At 44.2% G+C, this 16752-nt stretch overlaps 1 protein-coding gene across 2 annotated transcripts in view; it reads left to right on the top strand.

Annotated features, from left to right (window-relative positions):
- The window catches only part of SGTA (small glutamine rich tetratricopeptide repeat containing alpha), a 52972-nt gene extending 36435 nt beyond the window's left edge, over positions 1-16537 (top strand). Inside the window, exons 8-12 of one of the 2 annotated variants that reach the window (XM_030219139.1) lie at positions 5571-5633; positions 13807-13844; positions 14567-14662; positions 14772-14892; positions 16090-16537. In XM_030219139.1, coding sequence (XP_030074999.1) covers positions 5571-5633; positions 13807-13844; positions 14567-14662; positions 14772-14886 — 312 coding nt within the window. In that variant the 3' untranslated portion in view covers positions 14887-14892; positions 16090-16537. The remainder of the gene's footprint in view (positions 1-5570; positions 5634-13806; positions 13845-14566; positions 14663-14771; positions 14893-16089) is intronic. The other variant, XM_030219140.1, reaches the window with a different exon arrangement.
- Positions 16538-16752: the final 215 nt, after the last annotated feature.

The raw sequence follows: 16752 nt of genomic DNA, 5'->3' as shown, positions 1-16752 counted from the left end.
GCAGATGGTGGCAGACATTCCTTTCAGTTTTGTTTTGTTGTCTTAGCTCCTGGTTCTTACATATATTTGTGGAGGGTTGAGGAGAATTTCTTTCTGGTTCAGGGGTTAAAGGTCTAGGACAGGGCTCCTAAATAATGCCATTGAGAGTGTCACTCCCTCCCTCCCTCCCCCAATCCTATATAATAATTTGCACCTCCAACATTCTACATCTGGATGCCTGGGTTCGTAACATCCATTCCCACTCATTGCCCCACCCTCGCGTCAAAACGTAATGACGTCAGAGGGCAGAACAATGAGGGGGAAGGGAACGCTGGAGGCGAGATGATATCAGGAGGAGAGAATCACAGGACATCGAGGGGAGGGAGGAGGAGAATTGATGGATGGGATGGGAGGACAGTCATAGGCGCCCTGTATAAAAGGCTTGGGGAGGCTAAGCCTCTCCAGCCCAACCGTGACCTTCCCCTGGCTGCTGCCCCCCCCCCCCAAAAAAAAAACGCAGGGCTGCCTGGTGCAGCAGCGCTGCAGCCAGGCAGCTCTCAGTCCCTCGGCTCCTTTCCGCCCTCAGCTCCCCAATCAACAGCCCTCCTCTCCGTTCCTCCCCCCCCCCCTTGCGCGTGTTTAACCCTTTTACTTTCAGGCGCAGTGACGGTAGTGAAGAGGACAACACAGTGGGCTCGCCTCCAGCTTCTCCCTTCCCTCTTGCAGTGTCCCACCTTCTGTGATGATGCATTTCCTTTTTCCATGAGTGCGGAACAATGTGTGAGGGAAGGGAGAAGCTGTGTTCTCTTCACTGTTGTCACTGCGCCTGAAAGTAAAAGGGTTAAACGCGCGTGGGGGGGAGGGAGAGGAACGGAGGGCTGTCAGGGAGCTGAGGGAGAGCAGGGAGAATCGCTGGACATGGATGGGAGGGCAGGGGGAGAGAAGAGATGGCTGGAATTGGAGAGGAGGGCAGGGGAAGAAGAGATCACTGGACAGGAGAGGAGGGGAGGGCAGGGCAGGGGGAGAGAAGAGTTGGCTGGAATCAGAGAGGAGGGCAGGGGGAGAGAAGAGATTGCTGGATAGGAGGGCAGGGGAGAGAGGAGAATTGCTGGATATGGATGGATGGAGGGGAAGGCAGGGGAGAATGGATAGTTGCTGGACATGGATGCATACAAATTAGAAGGGGGTGTTGCGGAAGCAGGGTTAGGGTGGGCTTAGGGTGTGCCTAACACTTGGATGTTTTACAACCATAATGGAACAAAACAAAAATGTCTAGGGTGACAGCTTCAATATTTTGGTCTAGAAATGTTTGTTTTTAGAATGAATAAGGCACAAAAAAGGTGTCCTAAATGACCAGATGACCACTGGAGGGAATCGGGGATGACCCCCCCCCCTCCCCATTGATGTGACAAAAAAAAAAACGTACTTACCAGCCTCTAAGACAAGATTCAGATGTTATAGCCAGGTCTATTAGCGCAGCAAGCAGGTCCCTGGAGTAGTTATAGTGGCCAATGCAGTGCACTATTGAGAGGTGGACTCTGGTCCAATCTCCCTCTACCTGTTCCACTTGTGGTAGAAAGTGTGACCCCTCTCTATACCTTATCAAAAGCCTACTGTACCCACTTTCACCCATAAAGGCTATTGTAGTGGTGTACAGTTCGGAGCAGTGGGTTTTGGAGGGTTCAGCAGACAAGATAGGGGAGCAACTGTGAGATGTGTACCTGAGAGCACTTAAGTCCACAACAGTGCCCCATTGCTTTCATGGGATGTCTGTGTGACCAGTCTACTAAAAATGCTGGCGGCTCCTGCATCCCAAAGGCTTGTTTGCGTTTTTCACTTGGACTTTTTTTTTTTTTCTAAAATGGACCAAAAGGTAAACGCACAGAGCATAAAAACATGTTACCTGTGGTATTTCTCAAAAAAAAAAAAAAGTTTTGCTGTTTCGAAAATAGCTATATTTCTTATTTGGATTTGGGACATTTAGAGCAAAACATCCAAAGTCCAATTTGGACATCATTTCGAAAATAAGTACAAAAGTACATAAGTAATCCAACACTGGGAAAAGACCAAGGGTCCATCGAGCCCAGCATCCTGTCCACGACAGCGGCCAATCCAGGCCAAGGGCACCTGGCAAGCTTCCCAAACGTACAAACAATTCTATACATGTTATTCCTGGAATTATGGATTTTTCCCCAAGTCCATTTAGTAGCAGTTTATGGACTTGTCCTTTAGGAAACTGTCTAACCCCTTTTTAAACTCTGCCAAGCTAACCGCCTTCACCATGTTCTCCGGCAACGAATTCCAGAGTTTAATTACACGTTGGGTGAAGAAACATTTTCTCCGATTTGTTTTAAATTTACTACACTGTAGTTTCATCGCATGCCCCCTAGTCCTAGTATTTTTGGAAAGCGTGAACAGACGCTTCACATCCACCTGTTCCACTCCACTCATTATTTTATATACCTCTATCATGTCTCCCCTCAGCCGTCTCTTCTCCAAGCTGAAAAGCCCTAGCCTCCTTAGTCTTTCTTCATAGGGAAGTCGTCCCATCTCCGCTATCATTTTAGTCGCCCTTCGCTGCACCTTTTCCAATTTCACTATATCTTTCTTGAGATGCGGCGACCAGAATTGAACACAATACTCAAGGTGCGGTCGCACCATGGAGCGATATAACGGCATTATAACATCCTCACACCTGTTTTCCATACCTTTCCTAATAATACCCAACATTCTATTCACTTTCCGAGCCACAGCAGCACACTGAGCAGAAGGTTTCAGTGTATTATCGACGACGACACCCAGATCCCTTTCTTGGTCCGTAACTCCTTGCATGACGTAGCTATAATTCGGGTTCTTTTTTCCCATAAGCATCACCTTGCACTTGCTCACATTAAACGTCATCTGCCATCTAGCCCCTCCAAATAACTTTGGAAGTCTATGTGCTATGAAAATACGCCTCTTAAGGTGTTTGGTCCATCTTGGAACCTTAATTTAGTTTTTCACAGTTTCTGGTAGCCCTTTTGAGCCTTTAAAAAAACTTCTTTAAAGGATATTTCCTTAAAATAGTTTCTCTTGTGGCTATTTCTTCAGCCAGTAGAGTTTCAGTACTACAGGCTCTTCTTGTCAGGATCTCTTGCATTTTACAGAAGCTGGGGTTTTGATTAGGAGGAAAGAGGAACTGCCCTGAAAGTTGTTGCCATTCCTTGTTAACCAAACAGTGGATTTACCTTTTTTCTGTATGAAGACTGAGGTCAAGAATTTAGAGTATTAAAATCTCTAGATGTTAGTTGAGTGTTGATGTATTATCTTGATGCCAAAAATAAGTTTGTTTTTTTGTTTTAAATAGATTTGATTAACTTTTTGTGTTATTTAGGGGGCCAAGAAAGGGTGAAGCTGTTGCAAAGGCGATTGTAGTGCACTGGTTGAGAGGCATTTTCTTCTTGGTCTTGGGGATCATTCAGTTAGGAGCATTGGAACTTCAAGGGCCGAGGCCCAATCCGTTTCAGCAGTAGATATTTGTAAGGTTGTCACTTTATGGTCTTTGCATTATTTTGTGAAGTTTTACAGATTGGATATACAGGCTAGGGAGGGCACTACTTTTGTTTAGTCAGTCCTTTCCTTTCAGCAGGGTTGTCTTCATCCCACCCAATGTGAACATCCCATCAGTTCTGGACTGGTTTTGTGGGATGAGAAGGGAGGAAAAATGTGGTTTTACTTTCTAATTTTCTTTCCTCGAGTCCAACCAGACCAGTCCCAGATACCCGCCCTATAGCCTGGAGTGGACCCCTCCCCGCCCTCTTTTCTTCCTTTTTTTTCCTATTGTGGAACTTTAAAGGAGGATTGTTTGACTCTGAAGGGTTCCTCAAGCAACCATGCCTCTGAAAGATATTACTTTGGTTCTTTTTTAATTTGTTTTGTCTTGAAGCTTGTTCTCTTTGTTCATTGTTACAGAAATACTGATGATCTGGGGCTGCGCGGTGCCTTTATAATGCAGAGCTTGCAAGCTTGCAGCTCATTGGTCTCTGTCTTCGGTTGACGGACATAACCCATCAGTTCTGGACTGATATGGTTGGACTCAAGGAAAGAAAATCAGTAGTAAGATCACATTTTTCTTTCTGCTAGATTTGATAGAACAGTTTGTAGCTAGTTATTCTCAGGTTTACTAGGATCGAACAAAGGGGCCCTTTGACACGGCGGCAGTAAGCCGAATGTGGGCTTACCGCTCGCACTTCCGGGGCTATTGCCAGTGGTAGTCTTGCCCCAGGTGCGTGCCATTTCCAGGGGAAAAAGAAAACACCCGGAAAAGGCTTGCATGACGATAATCCAGTGGTAATCGGGCATTGCCGCATGCTGCCCAGTTACTGCCGGGTTAGTGCGGTAGCCCTTATCGCCACCTCAGTGGATGGCAGTAAGGACTGCCCACTGCATGGCCATGCAGAAGGAGTTTTTTGGGGAGGGGGGAGGGTGCTATTACCGGCTGCAAAAAAAGAATGGCCCTGGTGTTTGGGAAAAATGGCTCCCGACGCTAGCGCAGGGCCCTTTTTCCTGCAGCTTGGTAAAAGGACCCTAAAATTTCTTCAAAAGCAGACAAACCACTGCATTTTCAAGCCTGAAGAACAATCTCTTGCCGTGGTAAATTATTTGCCATGTGCTGGAGCAAACTGTCTGTAGCATCCTCGGCAGGGTCAGAGAAGAGAAGGTAAAACAGCATACAGACATAAACAGTAACAAAAAAAGGAGCAACACTGGGCCGTCAAGATGGAGATAAATGTAGTTCTTTTTATTCTGAAAGAGACCCGACACGGGCCGTGTTTCAGCGTACAAACGCCTGCCTCAGGGTGAGTACCAGCAGATAGCCAGCCAGGAACTCTTGTTACTGTAACATCCTCAGCAGTAGACAGAAAGATTGAAGGGCATGGATGAAACGTGAGAGAGGGATAAATAGCATGAATTCATTTGTACTTCTGTAACAGAAAATTTTCTAAACATTTAAAACTAGGACTTCAAAGGTACAACATTGTCATGCTGTCCTTGACTAGCAACTCATTCCGTCTTTGACTAATAGCTTCAAGTTTGTCCATCTTTACTTAATTGTCTGTACTTTTTCCAGGTTCAGTTGAATGAATTCCCACTATTTTTTTCATGAAAAAAAGCAGAATAACTACCTTCAAATTGCTTCTTGAAGCAGTAATCAGATTTCTTTTTTTTAAGATTAAAATTTTGTTTTGAACTATTTGGAAGTTTCTGGAATAATTAGGAAAAATAAGTGGTTTTAAAAGCAAATAAGTGGTTTTAAAAGCTAATAAGTTTTATTTATCTTCTTGAGCTTCCCACTACATTTCTGCTCATGCTTTTGATTTACACTACACCCTTCCCAATGTTTTCACCTGTTTTTTTTTTATCATTCTAAGCTGATCAGTAAACCAGGGGAAGATTCTCAGTTTGATGCCAAACTTCCATATAATACCCCAACCTGTGAATTCAAAGTTTTCAGCTTTATCTTCTAAAGATAAAAACAGATACTCAGTTGTGAAAGGAAAATCATAGTAACTGAACTACCCAGTGAATCTTCTGCTTTTGTTTCCTACAAGACAGGTGGAACTGGAGGGTTCGATTTAGCAGGTTTGCTGAATAATCCAGGCTTCATGAGCATGGTAATTATGCATAGACACTTTGCATATAACCTTATATCACCTGAACTTGATGTGATATGGAAGAAGTTTCAATATCAAAATTCTTGTCTTTTGCTCCGAGTGTGGTTTTTAAAAATATTTATTAAACATGTATATAAAAGTACTGCAGCTACAAACAGTTTAGCATTGTAAACTGCATTAGTTAGATCTAGAAGGAATCTTGAGCCTGCTTTCTGTCTTTAAGCAAGTAAGCTAAAATTAGAGGGAGCAGGGACCATTTGAAACCTAATAAAACGTAGGATATCTCACCATCCTAGGCTATAATCTCCTTAGGGGGGGGGAGTGGAAGGAGAGAGCAAAACAGTAGCAACTGAATTAAAGGGAGAGCAGGGAGAAGCTGAATAACTATAGGTTGCTCTGGAAAAACCTGAGATACATTTTTATATCTGGAGGCACATTGGAAGGAGGTAAATATTAGCAGCATCCCCAGAATGGTGCGCAAAGGAGAAGTCTTGTTTGTAAGTGTCTTGAGTTTGCCAGATGTGGGCTGGAACCTGCCTACTGGAATATCAGCTTGTATGCTCTAAAAGGGGAGTTTAGTAACTTGGTATACTGCGTTTCATTTATTTATTTGTTAATTTGTACACCACATTTTCCCACCTATTTGTAGGCTCAATGTGGCTTACATAGTACTGGAGGGGCGTTTGCCGATTCCAGTGTGAACAAATACAATATGGTTTGTGGTAGGATAAAGTCCATATGGCAGAAGTCACATTAGGGATCATAGAGCGGAAGAGTTGTGTTATGTTCATTATGTGCTTTGATTATATGCTAAAGTGGCTTACAAGATAATAGCTGTCATAGTTTTTTTTGTTTGTTTGTTTTTTTGTTGAGGGACACAGTGTTAGAGATTCAGGATGTAAAAGATATATGTTTGAAGCACAGGGAGGGATAACTGTTAATCAGAAGCTGAAGTACTTTCCTGAAAGGCCAGTGAGAAAAGCCAGGTTTTGATCCCAGTTTTAAAATAAGATCTGAAAGCTCTTATCACTAACATGGCCTACAACAAATTCAAAAGGAAGGATACTACATAGCAGAAAAGTGATTCACACAGGGATGGAAATGCAAGATTAAGCTACAGGATATAAGGGAACATTCAGGGAAAGGAAATCGGCAAGTCTGAGATTTAGGCCAGGGCACCACAATAGAGTGCACGATGCATTAGCATCCGGGTTTTGAATAGAAGTCAGAAAGATGGGTAGCCAGTGAATCTCCTAACCATTACTCACTTGCCCTGTCCTTATTCTTACCTATTTATTCCCTTACCCTTAATTGTTCTGTCTGTTTACCTGTCTTATCTAGATTGTAAGCTCTTTGAGCAGGGACTGTCTTTTTGTGTATGGTGTACAGCGCTGCGTATGCCTTGTAGCGCTATAGAAATGATAAATAGTAGTAGTAGTAATATGATCAAACTTCTTAGCACAGCTGTATTTTGGATTGTTTGTTGAGGTATGGTAAGGGGCTATTTCAGACATAGTATTCCTTAGGCAACCAATGGAAGAATTCACTTGGGGATAGGCTAAATTAGATCTGGTATTTACAAATGGTCAGTACCACTGACGAACTCATAAAGGAAAACCTGTAAACTTTGAACCATGCTAAGATTCAGGTTCTAGGCGGACTTAAAAGGATGAGGGATAGGGCCTACTTATTTCTATCAAGAATCTGACAGGCATGTTGGTCGTCATCGAAAAGATGACAAATCTCTGTGTAAGGCTAGTTAAACAAGGTCAAAGGAAAAAAGATGGCTCTGGTTCTCCAAGGAGGAAGTAGAAATAGTAAGAGAAAAGCGAAAAATAGAGGTACAAGAGGACAGGCATATATGGTGGGGGAGGGGGTTGATTTGGTGGTAGTGATAAATTATGTTTCCTTAGCATCACCAACAGATCAGACTAGACGAATGGGTTATGCAATCTACCATCAGGTGGAGAGAGAAAATACAGAATTGAGTTCTGTGATAAGAGACAGCGTGCCTTTATTCCAATTCAGTATTCTCTATCTCCAGCAAGTAGAAGGTGGCACCTTCTGCAGCCTCTGTACTGATCTGAAGACACTTGCTCCTGGTTCAGGTTTCCAAGTGTATTTAATTTTGATATACCGCCAGTGGTGTACCTCCATGGCAGTTTACAATAATACAATTAGAATTTCATTTAAAAGAAGGAAATTGCATCATCTTTAAAGAAAATTGTAGGTATGTCTATGTTGTTCTGACCCAATGGCCCTGGTTCTAGTTAAGCTGTGGGTTGCTGTCTTGTTAGTTGCCCTTGGGGGGGGGGGTACACATAGTGGTGCGAAGTGCCCCCCCCCCCCCCCCAACTTAAACTCACTTTAAATTGGACTCCTTCCTCTTTAAAAAATAAAATAAAAAGGATGCAGAAACGGGCTAATTTTGCATGGAGCAGTGTGCAGGTTTGCCTGGGGAATGTTGTCTTTCCCGAAAAGCTTGTTTTGAGTGTCAGTCGGTGTACTGTATTTCTTTCACTATTAACATGCACATTGTATGCTTTTTTTTTTTTTTTTTGCAATCCACACAGTGCCCCCCCCCCCCCCCCCCCATTATATGCGTGGACGTGCTATACCGGTTTATTTTTACTTGTGGCTCATGATTTGATAACTATTTTGGTAAACAATTTGATTTATATGGTTATGTAGTTCTTCATGTTGTGTCCTATTCAGTCTATTAGCTCGGTTAATGCTATCGTATTCTGAAACCAAGCGGTAGGCTACCACTAAATACCATTAAATAACAATAGAGATCATGAAGACAAAAGTTTTAAGATATAACCAGGAATTTATTATTATCTTATTCTTATTTTCTTAATTAAAGAACTATTTTAAACTATTTACATAAATATTTTTAAAAGAACTTGAAAAATTTGATCATCCTTATCGCCTGAAGGCTCTTCAGATCCTTCAAAGTCCATTTTGTTGTCTGTGTTGTTCAAGCATTGCAGTGCAGCATGCAAGCGTTCTTTTGTGAAGTCTCTCAACAATGCATCATCAGTGTTGTCGTAATCTCCATTGCCACTGTCTGTTTTGGATTGTTCATGGCCTAAAACTCCTGCCTTCTTGAATCTGTTGCATATTATTATTTTGCCTCATGCCATGACCACCTATTTGCATTATGCATATTCAGCATAATTTGCTCGGTGTAATGTGTGTGTTCTGTCTGCATCCATTCTGAGCACATGAATGTCTTAAATAGATGGTTCATGGCCATATGCAAAGGCTGCAGCATGCAAGTTAGGCCTCTTGGAATAACTGCTATGTCTGTCCCAGCAGAATTGATCAGTTTTTTAAACACTTTTTTTCCTTTTGGGCTGCCATCACATTAAAAAGAAGCCACCTAGTTTTGCCTTAAAGCATTTTTTAAGCCATAGCCTCAATACCATTAGGTAAGTGTTCTCTTGTCATTGTTGCTCTTTTGAAAATTGTAAGCAGCTTCAGTTCAACATTGCTTGCAGTGCAAGCGAGGATGACTGAAGCATGTCCTGTTGTTGAAATGGCGACAGTCTTACTGCCCATAATTGCAACTGTTCACGTCACTGGTATGTCAGATGACATTGGAACCTTATCCATGTTTATGTCCGTGAGTGTGAAACGTAGCTCAGATATTTCAAAAGTCAATGGCCTTTTGCTTCCAGTTATCTGGAAGCCTCTTTCTTACTATTGTTCTCCTCAAAGACAACTAATTTATTTTCATAAATTTTGAAATCCATGCAACCAACATTAAAATCCTCAATGCCCCTTCCAACTGCCATTAGTTTGTCTTTCCTCTGAATGGCACCGTGGAAATAACTTGATTCTTGTTGTACTAGCCTACGAAACATAACATGAACCTTGATGGAGATTCTTTTAAAGCAGAGTTTTGGTGTAGTTGCTTTGGCAGTGCACGTGGCTATTTGCGGTGATTTGGCTTCCAGGGCTTGTTTTCGTTGGGCTGAGCGTGTTTTGGACAGGGAGTTCAATGAATGGGGGCTTGTGGACCAGAAGCTGGCTAAGTTGGAAATGGTGCCTCTGACTTGCTTCATGCTTTTGTCAAGTCATAGCACTCGATGTGGCGGTTAGGAGGTCTTTGTGGCTTCAGGACTGATCGGCTGATGCAGTGTCCAAAGCTAAGCTCTAAAGGTTTCCTTTTAAGGGCTCCTTATTTGGCAAGGAGCTTGACAAGCTGGTGAAGAGTCCCAGTGATACCAAGGTTCCAAGGCTGCCAGAAGATAAGCCCAAATCTGCAGGAAGAGGTTTTTCAGCAAGTGGCTGTTTTCATGAAGCACATCGCTACAGACCTGGTAAATTATTTCCAATGGACCCAGTCCTTTCGGGCGAACTGCAGAGGTGGCTGTAATTTCAGTCTTGCTGAAGCAGGGCCCAGTCATGGTTCTCAATGAGGGTGTTCAGGTCCACCCACCAGTTCCGGTCAGACCCAGATCACTTCAGATCAGTGGGTGCTGGAGATATTGCATGATGGTTATTCTTTGGAGTTCTTGCCATGCCTCTTGGAAGGTGAGGGCAGTGCAGGAGACCCTGCAGAGGTTGGTGAACCTTGGGGCAATCGTCCCAGCTCTGTGTGACGAGGTGGGCACGGGTCGTTATTCCATTTATGTTGTAGTTCCAAAAAAGGGGGGTTACCTTCCATCCCATCTTAGACTTGAAGGGGGTAAATTGGACCCTCTGTGTGCCCACCTTTTGCATGGAAACATTGCAATCTGAATAGTGGTGGTACAGCCAGGCAAATTTCTCACATCCCTGGATCCTCATGAAGGTGTATTTTCATATTTCCATTTTGCCTGCGCATCAGTGCTTCCTTTGCTTTGCAGTTTCGAGAAAGCATTATCAGTTGTGTGCATTGCCTTTCGGGTTGGCCACGGCCCTTTGGACCTTTTCCAAGGTAATGTTAGTCATGGCAGCGGCCCTCAGGAAGGAGGGCATTTTGGTTCAGTCTTACTTGGACAACTGCTGAGTCGAGTGAAGTCCCCCCAGGAAAGTATGTTGGCTACTGATGTGATTCAGTTTTTACAGTCCCTGGGCTGGATGGTCAATCTGGCCAAAAGCCATCTGGTTCCCTAACAGTGGTTGGAATATCTGGGAGTTCGATTCGAGAAGCAGCTAGGCCAAGTGTTTGTTTCTTCCAGAGGACTGGATCAGGAAGCTCCAGTTGTAAATTCGGACCTTTTCACAGTTTCTTTGTCCTCGGAAGCAGGATTATCTTCAGGTGTTAGGGTCCATGGCATTGAGCTTGGAAGGCTCATTTGCAACCGTTGCAGGCCTTGTTTCTGTCGAGGTGGTCTCCCTAGTCCCATCTAGTGGGGATGCCTCTTCCTCTGCGTGGTCTTGCATGGCACAGCTTGCGCTGATGGCCGGACTTAACCAGTCTTTCACAAAGTGTGTCTTTGGATCCACCGCTGTGGTCAAATGCCAGTCTTTTGGGCTGGGGTGCACATTGTCTGGGCTGCTTGGTGCAGGGTCAGTGGTCTCCAGAGGAGGCCTGTTGGTTGATCAGTTGGTTGGCGACCAAGGCCATTCGTCTAGCCCTGTTAGCTTTCCTCAATCTTCTCTGGGGCAAGGTGGTACGGGTCTTGTAGACAATGTGACAGCAGTGACATTCGTCAGTCATTGGGAGCACCAAAAGCTGTTTGGTGGCACAAGAGGTGGCTCTCTTGATTGTGTGAGCAGAGTGTCATTTTGTGGATTTGTCCGCAGTGCATATTTTGGGCCTGGAAATTTTCAAGCTGACTTTCTCAGCAGAAATGTGATAGATCTGTCTGTGGGAGACAGCACCTTCAGTCTGATTGTCAACAGGTGGGGCACTCCGATCATGGATCTAGTGGCCACTGTTAACAACACCAAGGCCCTGTGCTGCATCAGTCAGAAAGCTTAGACACACTGGTACAGACATGGCCGACTTGGGCTCCTTTACATGTTTCCTCCGTGGTCAATGATAGGCAGGGTTCTTCAGAAGATCAGTCATTAACAAGGTGCTGGTGGTGCTAGATTGACCCTGCAGACTGTGGTACAGGGACTTAGTTTGCTTCTGGTCACAGAGGATCTTCTGTCATGGGGTCCAGTTCAAATGTTCAACCTGGCTCCGTTCAGTCTTATGGCCTGGCTCTTGAAAGGGCTTGCTTTCAAAAGAGGGGATACTCGTAGACTGATTGCGACACTGTTGAGTTCCAGGAAGCACTCTACATCCTTGGCATATATTCGTGTGTGGAGTATTTTTGAAGGTTGGTGTGTCGATTGCCATGTTTCTCCATTTTGAGCGTCCTTACCGCACATCTTGGATTTCTTGCAAGATGGTGTAGACAAGGGTCTTCCTTGTGTGTGCAGGTGGCTGCTTTAGCTGATTTCCAGGGCATGATTCAAGGTAAACGCTTGACAGCTTATCTGGATGTAATTTAGTCTCTGCGCACAGTGTAGCTCCTTTGTCTGCTAGTCCCGTCATCTCTGCCTCCCTGGGGTTTTGTCAGTGTTAGTCCATCCTCCATTTGAACCACTGGAGAGTTGTTCCCTCAAGGATTTCACCTTGAAAATGGTTTTCTTAGTGGCTATCACTTCCAAACATTGCATCTCGGAGTTGCAAGTGCTTTCATGTCAGGAGCCTTTTGTTATGTTTTGTAAGGAATAACTAATCTTCAGTCCTTTTCCGTCCTTTTGCTGCTGGGGGAGCGTAAAGGCTCAGTGGAGCAGCAGATGTGAAAATTGGATATTCGCAGGGCATTAGACATGTATGTCTGCAGGGCGCAGGAGTTTCAGCATTCATAAACATATATAACACAGTAGATGACGGCAGAAAAAGACCTGCACGGTCCATCCAGTCTGCCCAACAAGATAACTCGTATGTGCTACTTTTTGTGTATACCCTACTTTGATTTGTACCTGTGCTCTTCAGGGCACAGACCGTATAAGTCTGCCCAGCACTATCCCCGCCTCCCAACCACCAGCTCCGCCTCCCACCACCGGCTCTGGCACAGACCGTATAAGTCTGCCCAGCACTATCCCCGCCTCCCAACCACCAGCCCCGCCTCCCACCACCAGCTCTGGCACAGACCATATAAGTTTGCCCAGCACTATCCCTGCCTCCCAGCACCGGCTCTGGCACAGATCGTATAAGTCTGCCCAGCACTATCCCTGCCTCCCAACCACCAGTCCCGCTTCCCACCACAGGCTCTGGCACAGACCGTATAAGTCTGCCCAGCACTATCCCCGCCTCCCAACCACCAGCCCCGCCTCCTGATCTTGACTAGGCTCCTGAGGATCCATTCCTTCTGCACAGGATTCAGCATTCGTATTGCTTCTTTCATTCTGCTGGGGAAAAGTTGAAAGATGAGGTGGCCTTTAAGGACATGATTGCTAGATAGATCAAGGAAGCTGTGGCATCAGTGTACCTATTGCAAAAGCCCATTTCCAGCCTTTCTTAGGCTCATTCCACTAGGTGACAAGCTGCTTCTTCGGTGGCATGTTCTCTGGAGGCCCCTCAGGACATTTCTAAGGCAGCTGTGTGGTCTTCTCTACATTTCCTTTGTACAGCACTATCGGTTAGATGTTCAAGCTTGTCAGGATGCAGTTTTTAGGGTGTGCATGTTGGAAGTGGGGTTCGTGGGGTCCCACCTTTAATGGTCTGCTTTGGTACTTCCCATTCATTTGTGCCGGTCCGGAGGGATGCTATAGAAAGCGAAATTAGGTCCTACCTGCTAACTTTCGTTCTTTCATTTTATTTTGTTCTTTCTCTCCAGACCGGCACAGAACCTTCACTTCAAAATTCTGTCTTGTGGGTCGTGCTGTAATATTGTTGTTCCCGTGGTCGAGGGGAGTTTGTTATGGGCAGCAGCATGTGGTCCTCTTGGTTAGCTGGGGGACTCTCAGCTCTGAGAGGGTGCCTTAGGTTAAGATGATGTTGGGTATTTGATAACCGACTGTAGGGGGACTGCACAGCCCACTTACTGGTACTTAGAAGTCAGTGGTTCTCAGTCTCCATCTGCTGGTAGAGGTGCATAACCCAATTGTCTGTGCTGGTCTGGAGGGACTAAAAGAAAGAGAAAATTAGCAGGTAAGGCCTAATTCCACCTTTATATACCCAATTTTGTTTGCATAGAAAGAATATAAAGTTACATTCATTGGTATTTTTTCTCAACAGGCCTCGAACTTAATGAACAATCCACAAGTGCAACAGCTGTAAGTATTTGCAGAAGCATCAAGTTTTGTTACTGTTAGACTGAGAAGATCTTCATGGGACAGAGCAGCTTGGGCCAGGAGGAATATAAGCAGGGTTGTGCTGGTAAATTGTTAACAGGGGGCTCTCTCTCGCCAGCAAAGTAAAAGAGAATTCAGGAGGGGCCCAAGCCCACATTTTGGGATCCATTTGTTAAAGTATCCATGGAGAACCGGCTCCCAAAATTCTTAAAAACTTAACAAATGGCTCTCGAGAGCCTGTGAGAGCCTGCTCCAGCACACCACTGGATATAAGGGAGGTGTAGTCGAACCCCAGGAGAATATGAAGGGCAGGGGAGTGGATTGGAATCATGGATGGGAGGAAAATTCTCATATGAAGCAGATTAGATCAGGAGGAGGGCATGTGCACAAGAGGCGAGGTGAATTGGGTCTGAGGGATGCACACAAGGGATGTGGGAGGTAGATTGGGCTTAGAGATGCTGTACATTCATAGACAAATGAAAATGGGCCTAGGTGCTGGTGATAGATAGGGCTCTTGGATGTTCATGGGTTGAGCATATTAGGTTTTGTCTTTCAATTATGTTGCCTTAGGATAGATGCATTTTCTAGTTTGCCAGGCTGGTAAGATCAGTGCACTATGAATAAAGCATCTGGAGTTGCTCAGTTAGGTTAAGAATGATGCACTTTTACCATTATCTTGAATTTAAAAATATTGTCTGTGCCAGGATGTCAGGAATGATCTCAGGTACTCACAACCCCATGACTGGGGCCGAACCTGGAGCCATGCCTGCCCCCGGTGATCTGGCCAACCTTATCCAGGCGTGAGTAAATGGGTGTGATTGCTTTGATACCAAGTTTGCATTTCAGTGCTTGAGTAAGAAGTATGTTTTCCAGAACTGTTATACTTCTATGTTTTTTTCTTGTACACAGAGGTCAACAGTTTGCTCAACAGATGCAACAACAGAATCCAGAACTAATAGAACAACTTCGAAATCAGATTAGGAGTCGAACCCCCAGTGCTGGCAATGAAGATCAACAGGAATGAGAGAATGTAGTGTATACAGGATCCCTGATTTTTTTTTTTTTTTTTTTTTTTTTGGGGGGGGGGGGGGGGGGTTGTGGGGAGAGGATTGATATACTAAAAGGGGTGTTGGGATAAGAGAAGGTTTGTTGCCCTATTAGGGAAAGGAAGGGGGAAAGGTTCATGAGTGTGAGCAGTCTGTAGCAGGTGAGCTTTCAGCAAGCTTTTGGATGTGTTTTTAAGTTCAGGTCTCATTCTTGTGTGTTTTTGTTGGTACTCTAGGCAGAATCATAAATGATTGCTTATTAAAGCACTTTATTAATCCAAATGACAGCCATTTGTCCATCAAACTGTTTGACCACAAGAACAGTAACCCCCCCCCCCATCCATAACAAATCGATGCCAAACCCCCTCCCCAAGTATACAAAAGCTGTTTTGACTCCAGGGAAAGCGTTACAGCTTGCTTTTCCGTGAGCATTAAGCTATTTGGTGCACTTCTCTATTGCCAGGAGGAAACCTTCAAATTTTTCTTAGCCACTGAACTCACTTTACGAATAAACAACCTTGGCATACTGTCCCCTCACCAGAAGGGACTTGGATATGTCTAACATTGCATCCGCTGGGAAAGCTTTACCTCTTGTCAAAAAAATACCCTTAATTATCTGACTTCCCAACTGATGATCCAAAGTACTCACTCTCCTTTTGCAGTTGAGAAATTGTTCTGAAGTGGCTTGATGCTATTTAAAGACCCTTATCCTTGAGATGTAGGACCTATGTAGGATTTTAAATTGCATTTATTTCCTTGTAAGTTGCTGCAGCCACCGCCATCTGCAGAACACCTGATTGTATCAATTGTTCCCTTCTGTAACCCTAAATCCCATTCCCACTTAGTGTCTAAAAACTTACCTGCCAATCTGTTTTCTCCAGAGACCATATTGCTTAATGTATTCTAGACCCATGAACCTGTTCTGAAACCTCCAACTGAAAAAAGTCTAGCAATTTCTCCATTAATCCCCCTGTTATAAATGTTTAAAACTCCCTAAGGGGCTGTGGTTGTAACAGGGTGTTTTATACCAAGGTGTTTTTATTGGCAGAGAGGGTTGCTCCCCTCCTTAGGCCTTATGGTAGTCCCTTTGATTGGCAAACTGTACAGAAAGTTTCTTACTGGCTTGTTGGTACGTTGTCAGTATAATGTATTTGACATATGTCTTGACTTTTGTTCTGCAGCTGTAGAAATATTTTCTGCCCATAGAAACTGGAAGCCATGTCTCATGTTGGAATGTCCAAGTGAAAGCAGAAAAATATGATGAGACCTGCATGTTTGACTGACTGATTCTCTGTCCTTTCCCATGTCCCTTTTCTGAAGAGCCAGCAAACTGTATAAACAAACCAGCAGTTCCCGATCACAACACTTTTATATATTCAGGTATTCTCCCAAACTTGAAGGAAGGTGGAACGATTTTAATTTCTGATCACCCACACAAGATGTCTGTTAAATCAAGAACTTCCAGGTCTGGCTTTTCATTCTAAAACCTGCAAAATCAAACTGTTTGAACTCCCATTGACAGAAGATCCTCATACACAAGGAATGTTAATCAAAGGCAAATAACCTGGGACCTTAAAATCAAGCTTGTGTTGTCTTATTCTTTTATTAAAGGTTGTTTGTACACAGGAACACTGCACTTTCCTTCTTTTTCTCTGTGATCTTCACACAAGTGTCTGGTTCCTGTATGTTGGAGCAGATGAGCCCTGGAGAATGTTTGCCCTAATTTCATTAGGGTCAGCTTCCTACTGTCACTTCTCACCACTCCCTCCCCCATGCTTTCTCTTCAGATGCTTTATTGGGGATATGATAACTTTGCAGAGGTTCTTTAGCACATTCACATATCC

The sequence above is a fragment of the Microcaecilia unicolor genome, chromosome 11, assembly GCF_901765095.1.
Source record: "Microcaecilia unicolor chromosome 11, aMicUni1.1, whole genome shotgun sequence".
Classification (NCBI taxonomy): domain Eukaryota; kingdom Metazoa; phylum Chordata; class Amphibia; order Gymnophiona; family Siphonopidae; genus Microcaecilia; species Microcaecilia unicolor.
The sequence above is the reverse complement of the archived record's forward strand: the minus strand, read 5'-3'. Positions and strand labels throughout refer to the sequence as shown.